We start from the raw sequence: 26,907 nt of genomic DNA, 5'->3' as shown, positions 1-26,907 counted from the left end.
TGGCATGCAGGAAGGCACATTATGGGCATTCCGCTTCTTCAACACCGTCAGCAGTCAAAATGATTTACACTTGTCTCTTCACCTTTACCGTCTTTAAATATTGTGGTTCATCATAGTTAATTGCTGCCTAATCATGTAATTACTGATCATATTGTACTGGCAATTTTATTTATGGATTCGTTGTTGAACCATTGTGCTGAGAATTTGAATTGCATGTTTCATATTTCAGAATTTCCAATTCAAATAATAAATTACAGGCAAAAACAAAAAGAGAACAGACGGTCATGAAACTTTGCAAACGGTTCTGGCAGTAAAAGCGCTTGTGATGGATAGCCCAATGCCACACAGTTTTCTACATCAAATCGTGTGTGATGTAGTTCATGAAAGCAAACAGTTAACCAAGGCAGAGCGTGTGTGATAGTTACACCTTTCACACATGATCATATACATAAAATTATGTGGGATGTACATACGAACGGAAACGTTTTCCCTGGATTGACTGTGTGGGATGTACATAAGAACGGAAACGTATTCCTTGGATTGATTGTGTGTGATATACATACGAACGGAAATGATTTTCTGGGATTCACCGTGTGGGATGTACATACCTACGGAAATGTTTTTCTAGGATTCACCATGTGGGATGTACATACCTACGGAAATGATTGGGTTTCGATGCCTCGCCCGATCGCACACGGCCCCAGCCTGTGTCCCAGGAGGGCTTATCCCCGACGATTTCTGGGTCATGTGGGAAGGACCCCCCCACTATCGCCCACACTCACTTGGCGACGGATCCAAATGTCGTCGCGGAAAGGGGTTAAAAACCGTTTGTATAGCACCGACGCGTACTAGTGCCATCATTTTAACTCTTTCATCATCCCTGCCAAGGAGCCTGCAATCGAGGTCTGCCCCTCGGTCGGTTTGTTGCTCGCCCAGGCCTTAGTGATTACCTCCGAGAATGCTGGATGACGCTCCCACATAATCTCATACCTTGGGTTTTGTGCTCTCAGCCAATGATCTGGTACCTCCTGCAATTGTACCAACAAAGGTGCATGCTCTAAGCATGAAGTAGCCAAATGAAGTACTCTTGCCGCCGGATATAAATCCCTCCATGCCTCATCTGCACAAGCATGGTCGAGTCGCACCTCCACATTACGCTCCCCCAGCTGGTCGTTATTGTATGTGAAAGGAATTCCAAAAAACCCCAGGTCCTCCAACTCACACACAAGTAGACAGTCTCTAAAGGCCGACATTTTTTTCTCTGGTCGCATTGATCTAGATAAGTGTTTGTGTTGCCACAACGCCTCGTTGTAGTCTCCACAAACCAACCAAGGATCCTGCGAGATCGCTCGTAATCTAGACAAGTGATCCCACATAATATGTCTGTTCTCAACTCTCGGCTCACCATACACGAAGGTCCCTCTCCATGAGACCCTGGTGCCACCATCGACAATATGGACATCGACGTAACGATTGCAAGAGTCCAAGACTGTTACTGTAAAAGACTCGTCCCAAAAGAGTGCTAAACCTCCGCTCCTTCCATCACTATTGCCACGATGAAATCCTTTCAGCCCAAGTCTCCACTTGAGTTTATGTACTTTATTTGAAGCTTGTCTCATTTCACAAAGAAAAACAAGCTTGGGGATATTGGCTTTACAGAGGGCCAACACCTCACGAACTGTCTGGCGGTCTCCCCCCCCCCCCCCCCCGGCAGTTCCAAGATAATACATTCATTGCATCCGGCGGTCCTCCTCGAGGGAGGCCGCCGACATCTCATTATTGTCACTTCCCTTGGCAAATTTCAACCTTTTGTTGCTTGAAGTACTGCTTGTAGGCGAGGCACCCTCATGCAGTCACGCAGATCCGTGCCACTTCCGTCAGTTATAGCAAGCAACACTTTTGCAGTACCTGTCGCATCCCCAGGCTTATCCGCGTCCTCATCCATATTCAGTCTCTTCTTCGGGTCCTTGTCCACTTCCATTCTGTCTCCGGGTTTTTTCACCGAGCTTGATGTAGTATCCGTGACCTCTGGGTCGATCGGTTCCTATTCTCTAACAGTCTTACCCCTCATAGGGGTCCCATCCACTCTAGTATCTTCGCCAATCGCCCTACTGGGTCTTGCATCTGATCGGGTGCTGCCAGGATTATCAGCATATAACCAATCACCGAACTTGAGTGACTTCACATCATGAACTCCCAGTCCACACTCTTTATGCTCATGGCCAACAAGGCCACACCTCTTACAGAACCTAGCAAGCCTTTCATAGCGAACCAGGAATACTTGACGGTCCTTGCGACGGACAATACTAACAAATTTTGTAAGGGCCTGTCGGATATCATGTTTCACCATCACCCTTATGTAATCACCTCGTGTGTTTCCGTTTAGATGCATCTCCATGATCTCTCCAGCTCCTTTCAGCAGTTTCTCCACAATATTCTACTTACAATATGGAACTGGTAGCTTGTGGATTTGCAGCCATATTGGCATATGAACGATCTCTACTTCCTCCGCTTCACAGAATCCATCATACGGCAACAAAAGTACTGCCATATTGCGGAACAGCCAGGGTCCTTGCAGCATGATTCACTCCCAGTCCCCCAAGCAAGATGCTTGGATGACAAACCGATTAGGGCCAACCGGCCGAAATCTCACACTCTGCGCCGGATTCCACGCATCTCTCATATGTTTGTAGAAGGCGGATGGGCTGAAATTTTTGTTTGTGTGAACCCTAGGTAGGGCAAGCGAGCGAACACTTTCCTGTATCTCGGGATCATCCTCATCAATCTCCACATCCTCGAATTCCTCATCATTGAGATCCAGTTGATCAAGGAAATCACCCTGATTCGATTTTGCAGTCGCGTCAAAGCCGCCACCACTTGTGGCGGAGTTGGCATCTGAGGAAGATGCCATCGCCGGTCACCGTTCCAGTCACCTGATCCGCACAGCCCAGGCCGTGCGAGCGGCGGATGTACATCGTAATCAATCAGAGGGCAGCCGGAGGCCGGAAGTATGCGGGTAGAAACTCAAAGACGATCGGAAATCGCCTAAGAGGAGAAAAACCCTAGCCGGACGGGCGTATGGGATAAAAACTGCGTAGTCACCACTAACTGCATGCCGACCGATGTCACATGCTTAATCCAGTAAGCAAACAAATACATGAACTGGACGTAACATGCAGTCGGAATATAAACACATTCGAAGCAGTCACGGATGCATATATGCATACGAGTCCAAATCGAAGGAAGCAATGATCGCTGACGGGCCAGCTCGGAACCACATGCGCGGCACACCATCTCATCTCACACCGCTTTCCCATCTCATATCACACATAATCTCCATCTATAAATACCACTCGCCATGCACACACTCACTCACACACAGAGCAAGCGCACAGCACATTGCAAGCACAAGCGCAGGCAGCTCGATCGCACGCACTAGCCTGCACGCTACCACCTGCTCCGTTGCAGATGGCCATGGCACCCAGAGCGCTGCTCCTCCTGGCCGTCGGGCTCATGGTCGTGGCCTCGGCGAGCGCCCACGGCGGCTACGAGGGGTCGTGCCCCAGGGACGGGCTGAAGCTGAAGGCGTGCGTGGACGTGCTGGGCCTGCTCAAGCTCAAGGTGAACGTGCCGCGCCATGAGCCTTGCTGCTCGCTCCTCGACGGGCTCGTCGGCTTGGACGCGGCGCTCTGCCTCTGCGCAAACATCGACGCCAATGTGCTCGGCCTCAACCTCCACCTCCCCGTCGACCTCCGCCTCATCCTCAACAACTGCGGCAAGGTCTGCCCCACCGATTTCCGGTGCCCACCACGCCACTGAAAGGCGACTCGTCTGAGGAGGATCTTGATGTTGTCCTGTCTGAATTTTTTTAGCGCGGTTTGTTTATTTCTTGGTACAATTGATGTCGCAATCTTTTGTTTTCACTTTTCTTTTTGTTTCCCTTATGATTAATCAAATAAAATCAAGCTGTATTTTGTATCGTGAGGTTGAGATTCTGGCACTCTTGGACATGGCCATCGTTGATTTACCGGACCAACGCTCATGCACGCGTGAAAAATGTGAGCAACATGCATGACAAGGAACATGTCCTGCCCGAAGAATCCACCTAAAAATACTCCTAGTGGGGCACGTGGTGCGCAGCAAACAAAAATTCTACCGCACGACCCAACGACATGACGTGGATATAGATCACCGGTTTATCGCTAGATGCACAGTCCGGCCGATTTTTGTGTTTTGACCCTATGCACAAAGTTTAGCCGATATGACCCACGTTTGACAATATTTTGGGATTTGACAATTTTCCTACAGCCGAAACCTGGGGGTAGGAAAACGGCAACCGGTACCATGTCACGGGTTCCTCGCTGACGTGGCATAATGGCCCTGCATGGTGGTAGGGTGCAATAACCCACCGCCCAGTTCGTTGGCGGTAGGGTCCTTCGCCAGTGCACGGTTCTCACTAGTAGAAAAATGGTCATTTGTCCTGGTTCGTAAGGGCCTTCTGTCCCGGTTTTGAAACCGGAACTAAAAGGTCGTTACTAATGCCCTTGGCCTTTAGTCCCGGTTCTTATAAGAACCGGGACAGATGGGTCTCCACGTGGCCGCTGCGGCCAGCCCACGCAGGGGGGCTTTGGTCCCGGTTGATGACACCAACCGGGACTGTCGGGATATACCCCACGGTATAAACCGCCGGATGTATGACCCGGCTGGAGTTTGGCGATTCACTGGCGACCCGCTTGGACCTGGCGGTTTACGATTCATTTGTAATCCGGCAGGCGGGTCAGAGGAGCGACAAGACCCGGTGACCCAACGGGCGGTTCATGAAAGGCTGGTTTATGTTAATGGTAGGCCGGTTTAAGAGGAAAGCACAAGGAATATTCTCCTACAAAGGAAGCAAGACTAGGACTCCACTTGTAATAGAGTAATCTTAATCCAACTAGAACTAGTCATGTAAACTGCCCCTTCAACATATATAAGGAGGGGCAGGGCTCCCCAAAGAGGAACAAGCAAGAAGAAACAATCTCTAGGGCTAGACACAATTAGAGGAGAGCCGGTTTACGGCAACTCCCTCATGAGCATAATGAGACCTAGCCTCAAACAGCATGTAGGGCTATTACCGGATGATGTTTCCCGGGGCCCGAAGCTGTCTAAACCCTTGTCTTGTGTTGCGTTTCTCGATTCCGCTCAACCCCTCTCAAGCTACCACATAGATGCGTTGGCCTCACGACTAAGTCCTCTCACTAGGACATCTGCCGTGACAAATCCACGACAGTTGGCGCTCACCGTGGGGCTCGCGCACGGTGGAGTTAAATTCTTGAAGGGAGATCTTTAAGAAACGAGAAGCTCGCGTTTGCCGGATGAATAAGAGTCGGCGTGAAGTTCAGGGATTGAGGAGATTGCAACCTGAGTGAATAAGGAAGAGCCGGTACGGAACAATCATGCAAGATAACCCGGCATGGGACGAAACTTGGTCAGAGCCGGCAAATTCACCATGTTATGCTTCGAATCATGATTAACCTTGGGGCTCGATGTATGACGAGGTTCTGGTCCAAGAGAAACTAGAGTTGCATCAGATACACTGCCGCAAAATTGCCAAGTTGATATGACCGACAGGCGATCCAGTCCAAAGCCGGATTGAATTATTTTTTTAGAGCGGTGACACATGTCGCTGAGACCGACTGGATGTCCATTACGCACCGCTAAAAGCCTGATACTACAGCACGTAACTTCCGTCCACAGCAGCCGTGTTACAGGAGCGCTTCAAGTCCCGACGGAGAAGTACTACTTTGCTTTCCAAGACGGTTTGATTGTTGCTAGCTCGTATGATCAAAACCGACGCTCAACGGAAGCCTCTATGACTGTTTGTACTACTACTAGTATCTCACGCGAGGAAAAAATCAGTTTCTGGTTCAGTCTTCCGTTGTTATGTGCACACCTAGCCAACACAGCGGCATATATGATCAAATTACAAAGAATCAGTCAAAGCTGCGTCCGAGATGGATTGGCACAAGGATCTAACGTCAAGACAAATTTCCACCGCCCCGCCGTCTCAAAAACGAACTAGTCAAGGAGAGTATATTGCGTCAATTCAATAAATTAGTACTACTTTCTCACCTGGAGATTAAGAAGCTACCATTGGTTTACGTCATCACGTCAAGACAAACATCAGCTATTATATTTAATTGATGCCCAAGGCAAATACAGCTGCAGTACTTGCGTCAAACCGCCTCCATCTTGCACTGCATCGGGGCCTCCGTCTCCGCTGGCGGGTCTCGCTACTACGGCCGTGTGGCCGCAGCCTCTGGCGATTCATGTTAAAGTATTTCCTTTTGTTCATATCACAGGTACTTTCCGTTTCAAAATAGATGATCCAATTTTGTACTAAAGTTAGTACAAAGTTAGGTCATCTATTTTAAAACGGAGGTAGGAATGTAATCCTACCGAATCCTTGTTGTATATTTCGGTTGGGATCTCTCTGATTCACCTTGATTAGCAAGGCATGTAATTCTTATATATGTGAATACAAGGCGCCCTTCAGGTGGCGTGCAATACACAAACCTACTTGTTTTCTTGGTATCAGCTGCAACCTCGATCCATCCTCGTCCCCGCTCACCACCCCTGATCTCACCTCCACTCTATGACAACCGCCTCAGGCACCGCGTCCGCTACAAGCTCCAGCCTCACCTCCCCCACCTTGCCATCAACCATGAACTCCACCTCCGGCGCCCTCGTCACGGCTGCTCTGCCCGCCTCCGCCTCGCCAGCTGTGCATGTCGCCAGCGTGCGCACCCATGTGCCCGTCACGCTCGACCTCGCCGCCTCGAACTTCACCAAGTGGCGGATGCTTGTCCGTGTCCTCTTCGGCAAGTACGACTTGCTTCCCCACGTCAACGCCATCACTGCCGCGGCGGACCGCACGCCAGACTGGACTCGCGACGACTACGTCGTTCGGTCATGGCTCTACGGGTCCATCTCCAACGAAATCCTCGACATAATCATGGCGGAGGATCAAACGGCCCAGGAAGCATGGACGCTCATCACCAACCTTTTTCTGGACAATCAGATGACTCGCGCTGTTTACCTCGAGGCGGAGTTTCGAGGCCTCGTCCAAGGCGATCTCTCCATCACCGCTTACTGTCATCGCCTCAAGGCCCTTTCGGATGCTCTCAGCGACGTCGGCACACCCGTCTCCGACCAAACGCTCGTCCTCAACTGCCTCCGTGGGCTCAACCCGCGCTTCTCCGACGTCACCACGATCGTCACTATGCAGAGCCCCTTGCCGTCCTTCGCCCAGACGCGCTCTCTTCTCACTCTGCGCGAGACGCAGCTCGCGAACTCCACAGCCGTGGGGAACCAGACTGCGCTCTACAGCGGAGGTCCGTCCCATGGCGCAGGCAGCTCCAACTCGTCCGGCCAACACCACGACGGCTCGGACCGCGGCGATGGCAACCGCGGCGGCGGCAACTCCAGCGGTGGCCGCAACGGTGGCAATTGGCGCAAGAAAAAGGGCAACGGCGGCTACAACGCGAGCGGCAACTCCGGTGGTCAACGCTCCAACACTCATGCATCCTCTGTTGGCCCGTGGGTTTGCTTTAACCCGTACACAGGCCAGCAACTCCAGGCGTCTCCAGTACTGAGGCAGAACACCGGGGCTGGCCTGCTCGGCGCACGGCCACCTGCGCTAGCACCCGCCCAAGCCTTCACCTCTCTGGCTCCCTTGCATGGGCAGGCGTTCGGCACCAATCCGCCACCAGTTCCCGGCTACGGCGGCACTCCCTCTGTTCCCGGCCACGGTGGCGCTCCATCGTGGGATTGCACCGCACTCATGGCCGCCCTCAACAATGCTGCAACCCCCTCGACCGTCGGTGAGTGGGTCATGCATTCTGGAGCCACCTCACATATGGCCTCCGACCCCGGTATGCTCCACACTCTCATTCCTTCCTCCTCTTCTTCTACTGTCACCGTGGGTAATGGCTCCACCTTGCCCATCTCTCACACCGGCGACACATCTCTCAATACTTCCGCTCGCTCTCTTCTTCTTCGCAATGTCTTAGTTGTTCCTACTATTGTCAAAAATTTACTTTCCGTTCGTCGTTTCACTATTGACAATCTTTGCTCAATTGAATTTGACCCGTTCAGCTTTTCTGTGAAGGACCTTCGCACCAAGGCCGTGATTCTTCGTTGCAATAGCCTCGGCGACCTCTACGTCTTCCCATCCGCGGTCCTCAACCACCACGCCCATGGACTCCTCGCCACCACCACCACCGAGCTATGGCATCGTCGCTTAGGTCACCCGGGACGTGACGCCATGTCCCAACTTCATAAGAATTCCTTTATCTCATGTAATAAAGCAGCCACACATGTTTGTCATGCATGTCAACTTGGCAAACACGTGCGCTTGCCCTTCGCTAGGTCTACTTCAATAAGCGTCCAACCTTTTAAGTTGATTCATTGTGATCTTTGGACTTCACCCCTTTTGAGCAATTCTGGTTTCAAATATTACCTCATTATTGTCGACGATTTTTCTCACTTCATGTGGACGTTTCCCCTTCGCCACAAATCTGAAACCGCCAACACTCTACTTAACTTTGTTGCTTATATACGCACACAGTTTTCCCGGCCTCTTGTTGCTATGCAAGCCGACAACGGAACCGAGTTTCTCAACTCCACGGTCACCAACTTCTTCTCCACCCACGGCATTCACCTTCGCCTCTCGTGTCCGTACACGTCTGCCCAAAACGGCAAGGCCGAACGTGCCATCCGCACCATCAACGACGTCGTTCGTACACTTATTTTTCCACTCTTCTATGCCACCTTCCTACTGGGCCGAAGCCCTTGCCACGGCCACGTATCTCGTCAACATTCGCCCCTCCCAATCCATTGGCTTTGCGGTGCCCTACATACGCCTCCACGACACTCCACCGAACTACGCCGCCCTCCGTGTCTTTGGTTGCCTCTGTTATCCCAACCAGTCTGCTACGGCCACAAATAAACTCTCTCACGCTCTACCGCTTGTGTCTTCCTAGGATCCTACCCAAGCAACCACAAAGGCTATCGCTGCCTTGATATTAGCACTCGTCGAGTCATTCTGTCCCGCCATGTGGTATTTGACGAGACCATATTTCCCTTCTCCTACTCTCAGGAGCGTCCAACTGATCCCATCGCCGCACTTGATTTTCTACTAGACCTAGCAGTCACGCAGCACACACCAAACCTGCATGCATCCTCGTCTCCTACCATGCATGGCAACAGCAGCGTTGCACCCACTCCTAGCCCCACGCCCCACAACGCCGCACCCGGGGCCACGCCTCGCAATATCCCGCTCAGCTCCCCAGCGCGCCTGCAACCCACCCAACCACCCGGGTTTCCCCCGCGCGCGCAACCCGCCCTGCATGCGCACCCACAACCCGCCATGCATGACGGCTCTTCGCCTCCCTCCGTGTATGACCGGCCAAACACAACTCCTGCCGTGGTTTCTACCCCACCAGGTCCACCACGTTCTCCCTCTAGCGCAACATCCAACTCTAGCGACCCATCTCCTCCGGTTGTAGTTCACCGGCCTCCGTCACCATCTAATACCCATACCATGGTCACTCGAGCGAAACGCGGTCTCTTTCAGCCCGTCGACCGTCTCAACCTTCATGTTTCCCACTCGACTCCTTCTCCTATTCCTAAAACATACCGGGGAGCACTACATGACCCGCACTAGCGTCGTGCTATGAACGAGGAATTTGATGCTCTTGTTGCTAACAGGACGTGGTCTTTTGTTCCACGTCCTCCTCGTGCTCATGTTGTTTCAGGGAAGTGGATCTTCAAACATAAATTTCACTCGAACGGCAACCTTGCACGGTACAAGGCGCGATGCGTCGTACGTGGCTACTCTCAACAACCAGGCATTGACTTCGATGAGACTTTTAGCCCTGTTGTGAAGCCCGCCACGATCCGTATTGTTCTCAGTCTTGCCGTCTCCCGGTCCTGGCCGATCCACCAGCTCGATGTTAAGAACACATTTCTCCATGGCAATCTTGACGAGGAGGTTTACTGTCAGCAGTCCCCAGGCTTCATCGATGCTCGCTGCCCAGATTATGTGTGCCGCCTACACAAATCTCTCTACGGTCTCAAGCAGGCGCCGCGTGCTTGGTACCAACGGTTCGCACTATTTGCACATCGGCTTGGCTTCATTGCTTCCAAGTCAGATGTCTCTTTGTTCATCTACAAGCGTGGACACGATCTTGCCTACATCCTCTTGTATGTGGACGACATTTTCATCACCGTGTCCACGGACGAGCTCCTTCGACGTCTCACACAACAGCTTCATGCAGAGTTTGCCATGACAGACCTCGGCACCCTGTCATTTTTCCTCGGCATCTCCGTCACTCGGACCTCCTCTAGCATGGTCCTCTCTCAGCGACAGTATGCGCTGGATCTTCTGCAACGTGCTGGCATGATTGACTGTCACCCGTATTGACACTAAGTGCAAGCTCTCAGCTCAGGATGGCCCTCTTCTTTCCGATCCCACGGAGTATCGGAGTTACGCTGGTGCTTTGCAGTATCTCACCCTGACACGCCCAGACATCGCGCACGCGGTGCAGCAGGCCTGTCTGTACATGCATGCACCCCGAGAGCCTCACATGCACTTGGTCAAGCGCATTCTCCGCTACATCAAGGGCACCCTTGATCTCAGCTTGCATCTCTCCGGCTCATCCTCGGTGGCACTTACTGCTTATTCTGACGCTGATTGGGCGGGGTGTCCTGACACTTACTTCTCGATTCACTACGGGCTGGAGGGAAATCCGGACGACCCCACAACAACTTGCCGGCCTGCCACCTCCGCCTTGGGGTACCTGCTTGGTGGGAGGACAGGCGGATTAATCCTGCGCTGTTAAGAAGAACAGAGGTTATCTATGAACATTGCGTACGGATCATTTGTCGTACTAATGCACCAGGTGATATCCATCCAGTTTACCTTTTATCAGTAAATACTTATTAATTTTTTGTGAAAACAACCACTCTGCCCTATAGTGTTGTTATATACAGGTAAATTACTCATTACAAAAGTGGTGTTATACCACGGATGCACGTTCGGCTGTACCGTGCGACTTCACGGACAGGCTTGTCATGGTCCGGTTTACATCAACGCGTCGGCCGACTCGCCCGTCCGCGCCGCATTACAGCGCCACAGACGACTCGCCCGCCCGCCCTCGCGACCGGTTCACGCGTCCGCATCGGCTTACAACGAGGAGGATAATTTGCTCGTCCGCATCGGCTTACAACGCCGCGGCCGATTCATCTGTCTGCTCCTGCGGCCGATTCACCCGTGAGTGATTTCAGTTTCACTTAGTGATCATCAACTTCATGGCGGATTATTTTCGGCCTAAACACATCAGGTGATATCCATCTAAAATATATTTTAGCACATATTAAGAGCAGTTTATCTTTGCCTTGGACTGCAATATTGTTTATGCAGGACAATTGTTCACTGCAAAAGCTATGGCTATGTCATGGATGTATAACTCGCGCCACCATTATAATGCGCTAGTATCTTACCATGCCATCAAGCTCGATGAATATATGTGCAAGCCGCCATTCTGCAGACCGGTCTACATCAACTAGCTGGGACTGCGCCTATGATTGACTCGCGCGTCTGCACCAGTTTACAACGCCACGAACGACTCGCCCGTCCGCTCTCGCGGCTGGTTCACGCGTCCGCGCCGGTTTACAACGAGGAGGACAACTCGCTTGTCCGCACCAGCATACAACGCCGTGGCCGACTCATCTATGTTGCCTCTGATGCTGCGGTCGTTTTTACCGTCCGTCTCTCGCGGCCTGGTCTACATCAACATACCGGGCCGCACCTGTATGCATGAGCTGTTTATTGAGTATGAGCAAGTCACAGCTTGGGTAGCCCGGTTTTCTTTCAACAAAATGGAGGCAAATTATCATATACTATCAACCGCCGTCTGCACTGGTTGGGTCAATAGGCAGGCACACAAGTCGCCGCCACTACAGTTTGGTTAACTTCAAATCACCAGTTGGAAGGAACCATTGGCCGAGTTGCTGACACGGCTCATACGGGATCATTTATAACCTGCCGCAGTCACCTCAAACCTTCTGTGGATTCACATCGTGCTATCAACACCAATGATATACAAGTTATGCCGGTTTATATCACGGTCAAATATGAAGAATCTCAAGCTAACTCCTCGAGCCACCTTTGAGACTCGGGGGCTACGATGACATGACTCAGCAAATTTTGCCAGTTTCAGCAAATTTAAGAACCCCAGGACGATGGAGGGAAAGATAACCCGGTCCCGGAGGCTATTGTTATATTGATGAAAATTTAAAGGCCGTCAGGAAATTTCCGGCTTAGAAAGTATATGACAGTTACAAGATCCCGACTCAATGAAGAAGATCCGGGTCTTCAGAAAGGATTCCGGTTTAAAATCCGGCTCAAGGGAAGTCAGTCTCACTTAAGCTCTCAAATATCCGGTTTACAATCCGGTTCAAGAGAAAGACGTCTCCCACAAAGCTTTGAAGCTCTCAATATCCGGTTCAAGAAGAATTTATCTCTTGCAAAAAATTAAAGGGACCAAAGAGAGTCTGTTGCAAAAGCACAACTCAAACATAGGTGCCCCTTGAGCACAGCTCACAATAATCACTTGGGGGCTTGGTCGTATTCGAACCATAGCTACACCTCTTGATCGGCACAATGCCACAATATCACTTGGGGGCTTGGTCGTATCCGAACCATAGCTACATCTCTTGATCGGCGCAATGCCACAACATCACTTGGGGGCTTGGTCATATCCGAACCATAGTCACACCTCTTGATTGGCTCAAAGCCAAATTACTCCGGGGCCAAAGAGAGTGTTGTCAAACAACAACTCAAACATAGGCACCCACTGAGCATGGCTCAAAATGTTACTTGGGGATTCTTTGCTGTCGAAATGAACAAAGAATCTACACTTGTAATAGGCTATCAAGCCATGGCTTGGAAGCCTGGTGTATACACCTAAAACCCCGGGTTAGCATGCCTCTTTAAGTAAGTCACTCCGCCCAGGTAAACCTGGTATGACCCATCGAACTTTGACAAGTTACTCTAATAAGACCCTGAACTTGTCAAGTTAAAATGATGATTGGTTAAGGATTGAGGACCATCTTAAAAGGCTTTGTAAAATGGTTTAACTCAGTGGCCTGGCAGCCCATGAAAAGCCTCGAATTTGGGGCCTGGCAACCCGTGAAAAGCCTCGAATACAAGGTTTTCATTTGCTTTTATTTGCTAAGTTTTTCTCTTTGGATGAGATTTCTAATGTTTTGCTGAACCGGCGTTCATTAACCCAGCTTCACTTTCAACTACAAGTTGTCAGTTTATGATCAGTTATAATCCGGAGAGTATCAACCCGGTCTGGTTTCGACTATAAGTCGCCAGTGTTATATATGGATAATCCGGTGTTTATCACAACACGGTACGGTTTATCATAAACCGGCACAATATGGAAGGAGTTATCAATACTCATGATTAGGGTTATCACCCTTACTACAAAAAGTTGGTAAACCAATGATGTGATTCAATGTCACAGGTATGATATATTTCATATTTGATTATTCTTAAGTGCAGCCTTGGTTATAAACCCGGGTTATATGTTGGGCATTATGACCCGTCCGGTGGTAAACCGCCAGGACACTTTAAACTTGGTGTATGCAGAAACAGGTTGAATAAAGCATGATTATAAATCATCGGCGTTTATTAACCCGGCCTGGCTTTCGACTATAAGTCGCCAGTATGATGATAAATTATCCAGTGTTTATTAACCCGGCATGGCTTTTGACTATAAGTCGCCAGTATGATGATAAATCATCCAGTGTTTATTAACCCGGACTGGCTTGGGATTATAATTCGCCAGTATATATTTGGGTTGCGCCATTGGAATCATGCGCTCATAAATCATTGGATTATATTATTCAAATCTTCACATAGCCAACATGGCTGGATTTTATTATGGTTATCAGTAACCGGTATTATGATTAAGGTTTTCAAAGTCGCTTTAGCGCAATGGCTATTATATTATCAATAGGTATGATTTATTCTACAATTGAAGGAATAGTCCCGAGTTGCTGCAGGCTTACGACCCGGCACTTGGGGGCTACATTATTCACGTTGAGATTTCATCAAATATGCAAGTCTCATGTCGCTGCAAGCATGCACCATGACACTTGGGGGCTAATGCAAAGTCATGTTTTGCTCACTTTATTGAAGACCCGACTCATCACATTATAATGAGCAGGCCCTTGGGGGCTACCAATTGCTCCTGTCAACAATTCAAGGTACACAAGTTTTAAAACTATTATATTGACAGATCCACTACTCAGTTGGTAAAGCACAAAGCTCTTAACCTTGTGGACGTGGGTTCGAAGCCCCATGGTGGAGTTACATCATATGATGTTATTTTCAATGAAGCATGATCACATTTATAAAGTCCCTGATCATTATTGCATAATGACCCGGCCCTTGGGGGCTACACTGGTTGAAGTTTTTATGAGTATAAGGCAATTACAAGTCCCAGGTTGCTGCAAGCATGACAACACGGCACTTGGGGGCTACATATATGGAGTATTCAGTTTTTACTAGTGACTGAGATGAACAACATGGATTTCTTCAAAGTGGCAGTAATTATATGGAAACAAGTCTCAAATCATCACTTTGTTCTGTTCAAGACTTGGGGGCTACAGGTAATATGGATATAAGGGAGAAATATCTTCCAATTTTCAGTTTTGAGCTAACCAGATTGACCCGGAGTCTGCAACAATTATGACCCGGCGTCACCAACAATTATTGACCCGGCGTCACCAATCATTATGACCCGGTGTCTGCAACAATCATAACCCGGCATCATCAATAATCATGAACCAGCGTTGGGAACAATCATGAACTGGCGTTGGCAACAATAGTGACCCGGAATTATCAATTTTTATAACCCGGCGACTTTGGAAATCATAGATCGGCAAGTTCTATATTTTCAAGCCGGCTGAATATCAGTTGAATATTTGAAGACCAATATTTTTGTCAAATCAGAGTATTGAAGGCCGATTTAAAAGGATTCTTTATTTGCAATATTTCTTCTACAAGCAAATTGATTATGAAGCTGGTCTAATGACCCGGATTTTCTAGAAGAAGGAACTAACAAGGACTTAAGGATGATCAGATGCCGGCTTACAAGAATATTTAACCCGGAGCGCAACCTGTCAAATTCGTTCTTGTGTTTATGTTGCAGGATCAGTTTAACATGGATAAATCCAAATTAAACTGGGGGCTAATGTCGGGGATATACCCCGCGGTATAAACCGCCGGATGTATGACCCGGCTGGAGTTTGGCGATTCACTGGCGACCCGCTTGGACCTGGCGGTTTACGATTCATTGGTAATCCGGCAGGCGGGTCAGAGGAGCGACAAGACCCGGTGGCCCAACGGGCGGTTCATGAAAGGCCGGTTTATGTTAATGGTGGGCCGGTTTAAGAGGAAAGCACAAGAATATTCTCCTACAAAGGAAGCAAGACTAGGACTCCACTTGTAATAGAGTAATCCTAATCCAACTAGGACTAGTCATGTAAACCGCCCCTTCAACATATATAAGGAGGGGCAGGGCTCCCCAAAGAGGGACAAGCAAGAAGAAACAATCTCTAGGGCTAGACACAATTAGAGGAGAGCCGGTTTACGGCGACTCCCTCATGAGCACAATGAGACCTAGCCTCAAATAGCATGTAGGGCTATTACCGGATGATGTTTCCCGGGGCCCGAAGCTGTCTAAACCCTTGTCTTGTGTTGCGTTTCTCGATTTCGCTCAACCCCTCTCAAGCTACCACATAGATGTGTTGGCCTCACGACTAAGTCCTCTCACTAGGACATCTGCCGTGACAAATCCATGACAGGGACCAAAAGGCATCCACGCGTCAGCAGCTGGCTGTGTTTTTTTTTGAAAGGGGCTGGTTTAGGGGTTTTGGGAGTTAATTTAGGTTGTTATTAGCTAGCTAATAGAGAGAAGTGTCCTCTCTTATATCTCCGTGCTTGGTTTACCAATGCTACTGCTATGCCTAAACATGGCTTAGATTGAAGTGAAGGCAACATGTGGTGCATGTCGAAAGTAATACTAATCCTAACTTTGATCAAGTTTGGATTGTACTACTTTCGACATGCAGCACATGCATGTTGCCTTCACTTCAATCCAATCCATGTTCATTTCACCCGCTGATATATAATAACTCTTCATGCTCGCATCATGAATCATCATATATAATAACAAGTCCTACTAATCACCATCATACAACTTCTACTCGTTATTAATAACAAGTCATACGATCATCATCCTCATAGTCATCGAACCAACCCTATTTAATTGTTCTTAGCACATGATCATCAGTATTAGGTAGGACCTAAATACCCTATTTAAGGTAAAATAGCATAAAACAATATAGACCCTGACTCTCCATTATGGAGAATGGAGATCATCATGTCTCCAATTCTTGCGCTTCGCTTCCTTTTGCTTCCAAAAACCTCCTTACGACTGTCCATACATTTTTTTCCATTTTTTTATTAGCATGTCTCCGCTTCTTTGAGAAATCCGGTGTGGAAAGTTGAGATTCGTAGGATGACCTGGATATATGTTCAAAACACGAAGGCTGCCATTCTGATACATCAAATGAGGCACACAATCCTCTGGGATTCACTGTTGAAAAACATAGTAATTGTTGGGGAACGTAGCAATAATTCAAAATTTTCCTACGTGTCACCAAGATCAATCTAGGAGATGCTAGCAACGAGAGAGAGGGAGTGCATCTTCATACCCTTGAAGATCGCTAAGCGGAAGTGTTACAAGAACGCGGTTGATGGAGTCGTACTCGCGGCGATTCAAATCGCGGAAGATCCGATCTAGCGCCGAACGGACGGCGCCTCCGCGTTCAACACACGTACAGCCCGGGGACGTCTCCTCCTTCTTGATCCAGCAAGGGGAGAGGAGAAGTTGAGGGAGAACTCCAGCAGCACGACGGCGTGGTGGCAATGGAGCTCGTGGTTCTCCGGTGGAGCTTCGCTAAGCACTACGGAGGAGGAGGAGTTGGAGGAGGAGAGGGCTGCACCAGGCCAGGGGTGCGGCTGCCCTCCCACCCCTCCACTATATATAGGGGCAAGGGAGAGGGGGGCCGGCCCCTTAGATCCCATCTGGTGGGAGGGGCGGCGGCCAGGGAGGGTGGCTTGCCCCCCAAGTCAAGGGGGGCGCCCCCTCCAGGGTTTCCCCCAACCCTAGGCGCATGGGCCCTAGGGGAAGGTTGGTGCCCAGCCCACTTAGGGGCTGGTTCCCTTCCACCTACAGCCCATAAGGCCCTCCGGGGCAGGTGGACCCTCCCGGTGGACCCCCGGAACCCCTTCGGTGGTCCCGGTACAATTCCGGTATACCCCCGAATATTCCCGGTGACCGTATGGTGACTTCCCATATATAAATCTTTACCTCCGGACCATTCCGGAACTCCTCGTGACGTCCGGGATCTCATCCGGGACTCCAAACAACCTTCGGTAACCACATACTATTTCCCATAACAACTCTAGCGTCACCGAACCTTAAGTGTGTAGACCCTACAGGTTCGGGAACCATGCAGACATGACCGAGACACCTCTCCGGCCAATAACCAATAGCGGGATCTGGATACCCATATTGGCTCCCACATGTTCCACGATGATCTCATCAGATGAACCACGATGTCGGGGATTCAATCAATCCCGTATACAATTCCCTTTGTCTATCGGCATGTTACTTGCCCGAGATTCGATCGTCGGTATCCCAATACCTCGTTCAATCTTGTTACCGGCAAGTCTCTTTACTCGTTCCGTAACGCATGATCCCGTGGCTAACTCCTTAGTCACATTGAGCTCATTATGACGATGCATTACCGAGTGGGCCCAGAGATACCTCTCCGTCATACGGAGTGACAAATCCCAGTCTCGATTCGTGCCAACCCAACAGACACTTTCGGAGATACCTGTAGTGCACCTTTATAGCCACCCAGTTACGTTTTGACATTTGGTACACCCAAAGCATTCTTACGGTATCCGGGAGTTGCACAATCTCATGGTCTAAGGAAACGATACTTGACATTAGAAAAGCTCTTAGCAAACGAACTACACGATCTTGTGCTATGCTTAGGATTGGGTCTTGTCCATCACATCATTCTCCTAATGATGTGATCCCGTTATCAATGACATCCAATGTCCATGGTCAGGAAACCATAACCATCTATTGATCAACGAGCTAGTCAACTAGAGGCTTACTAGGGACATGTTGTGGTCTATGTATTCACACATGTATTACGGTTTCCAGTTAATACAATTATAGCATGAACAATAGACAATTATCATGAACAAGGAAATACAATAATAACCATTTTATTATTGCCTCTAGGGCATATTTCCAACAGTCTCCCACTTGCACTAGAGTCAATAATCTAGTTCACATCACTATGTGATTGTAATGAATCCAACACCCATGGGGTTTGTTCATATCTCGCTTGTGAGAGAGGTTTTTTAGTCAACGGGTCTGAACCTTCCAGATCCGTGTGTGCTTTACAAATCTCTATGTCATCTTGTAGATGCAGCTACCACGCGCTACTTGGAGCTATTCCAAATAACTGCTCTACTATACGAATCCGGTTTACAACTCAGAGTCATCCGGATTAGTGTCAAAGTTTGCATCGACGTAACCCTTTACAATGAACTCTTTTACCACCTCCATAATCGAGAAAATTCCTTAGTCCACTAGTTACTAAGGATAAGTTCGACCGCTGTCATGTGATCCATTCCTGGATCACTCTTGTACACCTTGACTGACTCATGGCAAGGCACACTTCAGGTGCGGTACACAACATAGCATACTGTAGAGCCTACGTCTAAAGCATAGGGGACGACCTTCGTCCTTTCTCTCTCTTCTGCCGTGGTCAGGTCTTGAGTCTTACTCAATACTCACACCTTGTAACACAGCCAAGAACTCCCTCTTTGCTGATCTATTTTGAACTCCTCCAAAATCTTGTCACGGTATGTATTCATTTGAAAGTACTATTAAGCGTTTTTTATCTATCCTTATAGATCTTGATGCTCAATGTTCAAGTAGCTTAATCCAGGTTTTCCATTGAAAAACACTTTTCAAATAACCTTGTATGCTTTCCAGAAATTCTACATCATTTCTGATCAACAATATGTTAACAACATATACTCATCAAAAATTCTATAGTGCTCCCACTCACTTCTTTGGAAATACAAGTTTCTCATAAACCCAAAATCTTTGATCATCTCATCAAAGCGTACATTCCAACTCCGAGATGCTTACTCCAGTCCTTAGAAGGATTGCTGGATCTATGCATACTTGTTAGCATCTTTCAGGATTGACAAAACCTTCTGGTTGTATCACATACAACCTTTCCTCAAGAAAATCGTCGAGGAAACAATGTTTTTTTTGACATCCTATCTACAAGATTTCATAAATAATGCAGTAACTGCTAATATAATTCCAACAGACTCTTAGCATCGCTACGAGTGAGAAAATCTCATCGTAGTCAACTCCTTGAACTTGTCGGAAAACATCTTAACGACAAGTCGAGCTTTCTTAATGGTGACACTTACCATCATTGTCCGTCTTCCTTTTAAAATCCATCTGCCCCCAACAGCCTTACGACCATCAAGTAGTTCTTCCAAAGTCTATACTTTGTTTTATACATGGATCCTCTCTTGAATTTTATGGCCTTGAGCCATTCATCGGAATCCAGGCCCATCATCGCTTCTCCATAGCTCGTAGGTTCATTGTTGTCTAGCAACATGACTTCCAAGACAGGATTACGTACCACTCTGAAGTAGCATGCATCCTTGTCGTCCTACGAGGTTTGGTAGTGACTTGATCCGAAGTTTCATGATCACTATCATAAGCTTCCACTTCAATTGGTGTAGGTGCCACAGGAACAACTTCATGTGCCCTGCTACACACTAGTTGAAGTCATGGTTCAATAACCTCATCAAGTCTCCACCATCCTCCCACTCAATTCTTTTGAGAGAAACTTTTCCTCGAGAAAGGACCCGTTTCTAGAAACAATCGCTTTTGCTTCCAGATCTGAAATAGGAGGTATACCCAACTGTTTTGGGTATTCTATGAAGATGCATTTATCCGCTTTGGGTTCGAGCTTATCAGCCTGAAACTTTTTCACATAAGCGTCGCAGCCCCAAACTTTTAAGAAACGACAGCTTAGGTTTCTCTAAACCATAGTTCATACGGTGTCGTCTCAACGGAATTGCGTGGTGCCCTATTTAAAGTGAATGCGGTTGTCTCTAATGCCTAACCCATAAACGATAGTGTAATTCCATAAGAGACATCATGGTATGCACCATAACCAATAGGGTGCAGTTATGATGTTCGGACACACCATCACACTATGGTGTTCCAGGCGGTATTAGTCGTGAAACAATTTCCACAATTTCTTAATTGTGTGCCAAACTCGTAACTCAGATATTCATCTCTATGATCATATCATAGACATTTTATCCTCTTGTCACGACGATCTTCAACTTCACTCTGAAATTACTTGAACCTTTCAATAATTCAGACTTGTGTTTCATCAAGTAAATATACTCAGCATCTACTCAAATCATCTGTGAAGCAAGAACATAACGATATCCACTGCATGCCTCAGCACTCATTGGACTGCACACATCAAAATGTATTACTTCCAACAAGTTGCTTTCTTGTTCCATCTTACTGAAAACGAGGCCTTTCAGTCATCTTGCCCATGTGGTATGATTTGCATGTCTCAAGTGATTCAAAATCAAGTGAGTCCAAACGATCCATCTATATGGACTTTCTTCATGCATATATACTAATAGACATGGTTCGCATGTCTCAATCTTTTCAAAAACGAGTGAGTCCAAAGATCCATCAACATGGAGCTTCTTCATGCGTTTTATACCAATATGACTCAAGTGGCAGTGCCACAAGTATGTGGTACTATCATTACTATCTTATATCTTTTGGCATGAACATGTGTATCACTACGATCGAGATTCAATAAACCATTCATTTTAGGTGCAAGACCATTGAAGGTATTATTCAAATAGACAGAGTAACCATTATTCTCCTTAAATGAATAACCGTATTGCGATAAACATAATCCAATCATGTCTATGCTCAACGCAAACACCAAATAACAATTATTTAGGTTTAACACCAATCTCGATGGTAGAGGTAGCATGCGATGCTTGATCACATCAACCTTGGAAACACTTCCAACACATATCGTCATCTCACCTTTATGTGACACCCCAAAATTTTGACGTTGTTTTATTTGTTAAAATGTTGCCAGGAAATAAAACTTTTCCATTTGCCAAGATTTACCCTTGTGATTTTGGATTTTTGCCTCTAGTGGAAAACTTTCAAAAGGTATTGTTGGACTTGAATACTCTCTATAATAAAACAATTCTTTATCAGTGGATTTAAATTGCAAGATTTGTTTTTCTCAGAGCTTCATTCTTTTAAAATGATTTCTTTTGAATTTGGAGCCTGTTTTGCACTGTAACCATTTGATAAATGCATTTAAAATTTCCACCAAAATTTGGGGATGTCATGTGATGTTTCCACATCCCTTTTATGCAAAAATACCTTTTGGCCATTGGAGATTTTGAGCTCTACACCAACTTTTCCAGTCTGGTCCAGTAGGCACTTTTGCACTACAACCCATTTAAATATTTTTTCAAAAATTCTTCCAAGTGTTTGGAGATGTCAGTGGATGCATACAATTCAACTCTATGCAAAAACCCAGTGATGTTCTTTGAAAGATTTGAGTGAATCACCCTCTTTAGCGTTCTGGTCCAATTTGGTGATTTGTACTGCAACCTTATTTTATTTTGCTCTAGTGACCCTGAGCTTTTTCCTACTTGTAGCCCTCCCTTCAAAACCCTTAAGTCCAGAAGAGTGGACTCATTGGAGGTTCTTAAGTGCATGCAATAAACCCTTTTTCTTTCTGTCCAAAACTGGAGTTTTGCAAAACTTGCACTAACAAGTTTCTGGTTTTGCCCATATGATCTTGACATCATCTTCTGCACCTAAAGAGACCCTGATCTAGAGATTTTGGCCACTCCAAGAGTTGCCTAAGTGCACTTGGCATTCTGTCGAACAGCTGGTGTGCACAGTCTGTGTTGGCATGAGTTCTTTGTTTGCACTGTGAACTTGCTCCAATGACCCAGCAACCATGTCCACTGAGCTCCTAGCCACCCCTACCCCTGTCCTGTTCATTGCCAGCTCCACCCTCGCGCTCTAGACCGCCCCGGCATTTCGTCGAGCAGGTTCCGTGCGTGCTCTGGGCGCGCCCAGAGCGCACGTTTTGCACGCGCGCGCACTGAGCCACCGCGCCGCACTGCCGCACTCGACGCGACCCGTCCCTGGCCCCTGCTCCACCGCTGAACCGCGCACTAGCTCGCCCCCTCTCCACGCCATCTCTGGCGCCCTGCAGCGCCGCTGGCAGAGCCCTTGGCGGCACGCCGGCGTCGGCAGCGACCTCTGCCATGTTCGGCACCGCCCAAACCACACCAGCGCACCAGCTGCCCCTTTAAACAGCTCGGTCTTATCCCGAAGCTCGTCGGCACGCGCTCGTCGCCGCCACGTCGCCCTGCGGCTACAGCACGGCTGTCGCCGGCGATCTTATCTTCAGCCGCCGCGGTCCAACCTCGAGCGCCTATTTAAGGGACCCCCGAGCTCGTGCAAGACCTCAGGCGACCTCAGACTCTCCCCGTAGAGCTTCCCTAGCAGTGGATTGACCGGAGAAGGCCGTCTTCACCAACTCCGGCCAGTTCGGCCGCCGCCGAACTCCGATGAGATACGTCGCAGCCAGTCACCCCCTCGCCCAACCAGCGCCACCAGTAGCTTCCCCTTGTCCTTGCGGAGCTGCCCAACTACCCAACCTCGATCGGAGACCACCGGAGCCCAAAAACCACTTCACCACTGTAGCCCCCTCCGCCGCGGAGCTCGCCGCCGGCGACTCCTTCCACCTCCGACGACCCAGCGACCACCAAGGGGACCGCCTCGGTCTGGCCAGTCCATCCCTGCCCTCAGATGCCCGTGAAGAGCTGCCGTTCGTCGACGGCGCTCGCCGGAGCCCCGCTCCCGTCGAGCAGAGAAGAGGTGGGAGAGGGAGGAACGGTCAAACCTGACTAGTGGGCCCTCTGGACCCACTGTCAGTGACCCGCGCGCCGTCTTCTCTGTTTTAAGTGAAGGCGCATAAGTCCCGAGTACGTCTCCTCTGCTGCGAAAGCGTATTTCCCCTCGAAGCGTTTTCTTTTCTGGTTTTATTTAAAAAACAGAGATTTGACCAAACTTTGACTGGCTATAACTTTTAAAATGAAACTCCAAATGAGTTGATTCTTTTTCCTACCTCTCCCAAATTTCATCTAGTTTATTTTAAGATTTATTTCAAAAATATTTGAGACAACGTTTTGTACTATGTTTAAAATATTTGTTATTTGGACATTTTGCAAAATAGGGAAAATGGAGAGAAGAGAAAGCTTTCAAAAAGTGCATCCTTTGCATAATCTTGAAGGCAAGCATTTCTGAACTCTGGCATAATATTTTGTGTGGTGTTTTGACATGGTTACAGCACCATTTTGACTTGGAGCATACATTATTTTTATGTGACGATAAAAATCATCCGCATAAGTGCATAATGGAGATATTTTGCTATTAGTAATGGATATACTGGTGATGATGTTCACCCTCATGAGCTTCTCATGTATACCGGAAGGAAGCCGGGAAAGTCATGGTCTTGGGTAGACACGAGCTTGTCCCTAGTTCCTCGTTGAGACGAGTATGTCCGATATGGCATGGTGAGGCTTGATGAGTGGTGATTTATTCCATTAATGGTAATATTGTTGGAGGACACTTGGACCCCTGAGTCGGTCGTAGGTCGAGTCTTGATCAGTAGCTTCCCTATTTGTTGGTACCACCACTTGTCCCTGTCGCAGACGGGGTATGGTTCAGTAAGTTGTCAACCCCTTACCAAAGCACACACCGTACAGAGAGGCCATAGTGGAAGATACCGGAGGCCTCCGGTAGGCATGCCACTTGGTCCGGGGGCATGGGTGTTTCCGGTTGGGACCGAGAGGGGGCACCCCTTAGAGCGCGCGAATAGCAATTTGATCCCAAGGTTGTAGCCTCCCCACTTAGAGTTTTGCTTGGCAGGTGTCGTGGGTGATTCTAGACACCGGTAAGTTAAGCTGGTGTGTGCAGGTCAGGCGTGTTTTCAATTAAAAGGCCGTAGGCGGCATTAGTCCCGATGGACTAAATAAATCCGTTACTCATGGGAAAATAGTACTCCCTCTGCAGAGGATATATCCTGTTGGATAGCCATGTTCTTGAGTAAGGACCACAGTCTGAGACGAGTCTAGTAACGGTATTCGGATGGAGAACGATTCAACTAGAACTCAGTGACGGTTTTCGGATGGAGACACGGCTTGACTAGATCATAGTGACGGTATTCGGATGGACACGGCTAACTGGATCATAATAGCGGTTTTCGGATGGAGAAACGGCTGAACTATATATTGTTTATGATTGTGGCACATATGGATTATGATCTTTATTATTGTGGACTAACCATTTACATTATGTATTTTATTGAGTATCCCTGGGATGGTTCTACCTCCTGGATATTCACTGTGATTATTCTTTTATAAGCCCTTTATGTGGTGTCGCCCCGACGCCCGACTGCGGCATTATTATTCTTGCAGTTTTCCCTCTCGAGGAGTCATTCAGACCCTCGTTTGGCACCGGCATTATTATTCTTGCAGTTTCCTCTCGAGGAGTCATTCAGACCCTCGTTTGGCACCGGCATTATTACTGCAGCATCGTTAATTTATTTGTAACCTTTCGAGGAATCATTTTAGACACTCGCTCAGTGCATTTCTTTTACTTCCGTATTGCACGTCCATATTTTTTCTGCACGCGTGCATCACAGATTTTTGTTTACTTCATAGCAGACTTATCATCATAAGTGTTTCGGAGTATGATTATCTCCTGTTATATTATACCCGTGTTCTTAATGTTTGCGAGTACATTCAAACGTACTCACTGGCTTGTCCCTGGCTATTGTCTTGGCCAGATTCCTTGCTTGGAGATAAGCATCGAGGTGACGGCCCCGGTACTTGCGCGGCGACGATAGCAGCCTTGCGAAGATAGGAGTTATCCTGGTCAGCTATTCTTGTGGGAAATGGAGTCCCATAGACGCAGATGTATCCAACCGCTTCCGCCCTCAACCATTAGAAACCAAATGTTGTACTCCTAGGCCACAATGGTCTTGTACTACATATTTTTGTACCTTGCTTGGAATTCTTGTATCAAGTTGGTGTCTCATCAGCTAACAGTAATCCTAGGGCTGGTGAGCACACAGGCCGTTTTTCTGGGAATTTATTATCCCAAAAATCCGGTCGTGACAGACTTGGTATCAGAGCCAGGCTGACCATTGGCTAATCCTATCATAGCCAGGTCAATAAACCTAGGTTAACCAAACCACCAGACCTTAGCCAAAACCCGGTCAAGCTTCCCGCGTAAGATAGCTCGACAGTGACCCGACGCCTTTCGGCGGACGGTGCCCAACCTATCAGCCTAGCCCGTCGATCACGCGCCAGTGACCGACACCCAACCCGTCTCTATCGCAAGCGTGCGGAGGAAGACTCCGTCCCCTTTCCCTATAAAAAGGGCACGCTAGCCTCAACACAGCACAGCACAGCCTCTTTCCCCAAACCAAGCCACGATGCCTGGTCCCATCGTTCACAATGAGACCACAGCAACCAACCTGGGAGGTTTTGTGACCGTGCTCGCAAACCTCACCCGCCGTGCCTATGCGTTAGAAGAGCCTCCTGAGTATGTTGTGTACCAGGGACCCATGTACGGTGAGAGCCGTCAGTACTGGGCTACTGTGCACATCTACGGTAGGGGTCTGTCGCCAGAACGCCCCTACAGGTTCACTGGAAGGACAACTTCCTTTGAGCCACAAGCCATCCAACTGGCAGCCCGAGAAGCTCTAGTTCAACTCCGGCACTTGTCGCCCAGAGTTAACTGTCGCTCATTCTACTACTACCCCAGTCGTGACGGGTATGGTAGGCCGCCCCAGGTTGCCAACGGAGACCACGAGACAGATCCTGCGCTGTTACATCTGGTGCGCTATGTAAGCGCACTAGAGCAACTGTTCGATCAGGTCACCCTTGATCTGATCGCAGCTCGTGGAGAACTGGTTCGCCGAGCCCCGGCGAGAAGAGAAGCGGAGCCCGACGCCGACAACCCAGTCGTGCTGTTCGGACACCCGATCGATCCCTTCAGGTCTGCGCCAGCCATCAACCAGAGTGCTTTGGTGACCCCAGAAGCGCTTCGTCGCCTTTTGGGAACCCATTCCAACGGGATTGTGGCCAACAACCCCCGCGATGGTCATCACCACTACCCTGACCCTGCAGCCCCTCAACCTCAACCAGCAAATCCCGACGGCGAAACCCGTGGAGAAACCTCGGCATCCGCCAGGCCAGCCCACCTAGACATTAACGAAGTAGACTAAGTCGCTCGAGTTGTATCAAGCCTTAGTTTTCCTACGCTTTGTAATGGTGCGATCTTGTATCGCTTTTGTTACCTGTTGTCTGCTTGAGCGCCCTTAGTTAGGAGTAGTAGCTATGCATATGTACGTTAGCGTACAGTTGCATTTTTTATTTCGGGCGCAGCTACCAAGACCAACCCCGACGGCACCCACAACATTTATGTGATATATATATATCTGTGGCTTTGACCCGAGAACAGGATCGGCAACCAGTTACCCTTCACCCCGGTAGATAACCCAACCCCGGTGCTATATAAA

At 48.5% G+C, this 26,907-nt stretch overlaps 2 protein-coding genes across 2 annotated transcripts; both read left to right on the top strand.

Moving 5' to 3' along the window:
* The first annotated feature begins 3,383 nt into the window (after positions 1–3,383).
* On the top strand, positions 3,384–3,980 carry LOC109779557 (cortical cell-delineating protein). The gene has a single exon (XM_020338179.4). The coding sequence runs from the start codon at positions 3,469–3,471 to the stop codon at positions 3,817–3,819; it is 351 nt and encodes a 116-aa protein (XP_020193768.1). The 5' UTR covers positions 3,384–3,468; the 3' UTR covers positions 3,820–3,980.
* Positions 3,981–6,634: 2,654 nt separating this feature from the next.
* On the top strand, positions 6,635–8,187 carry LOC141037388 (uncharacterized). Its single transcript, XM_073506381.1, has 2 exons — positions 6,635–7,913; positions 8,150–8,187. Exons 1-2 carry the CDS (start codon positions 6,635–6,637, stop codon positions 8,185–8,187), a joined length of 1,317 nt encoding a protein of 438 aa, XP_073362482.1.
* Positions 8,188–26,907: the final 18,720 nt, after the last annotated feature.

The sequence above is a fragment of the Aegilops tauschii genome, chromosome 1 (assembly GCF_002575655.3).
Source record: "Aegilops tauschii subsp. strangulata cultivar AL8/78 chromosome 1, Aet v6.0, whole genome shotgun sequence".
NCBI lineage: Eukaryota > Viridiplantae > Streptophyta > Magnoliopsida > Poales > Poaceae > Aegilops > Aegilops tauschii.
The sequence above is the reverse complement of the archived record's forward strand: the minus strand, read 5'-3'. Positions and strand labels throughout refer to the sequence as shown.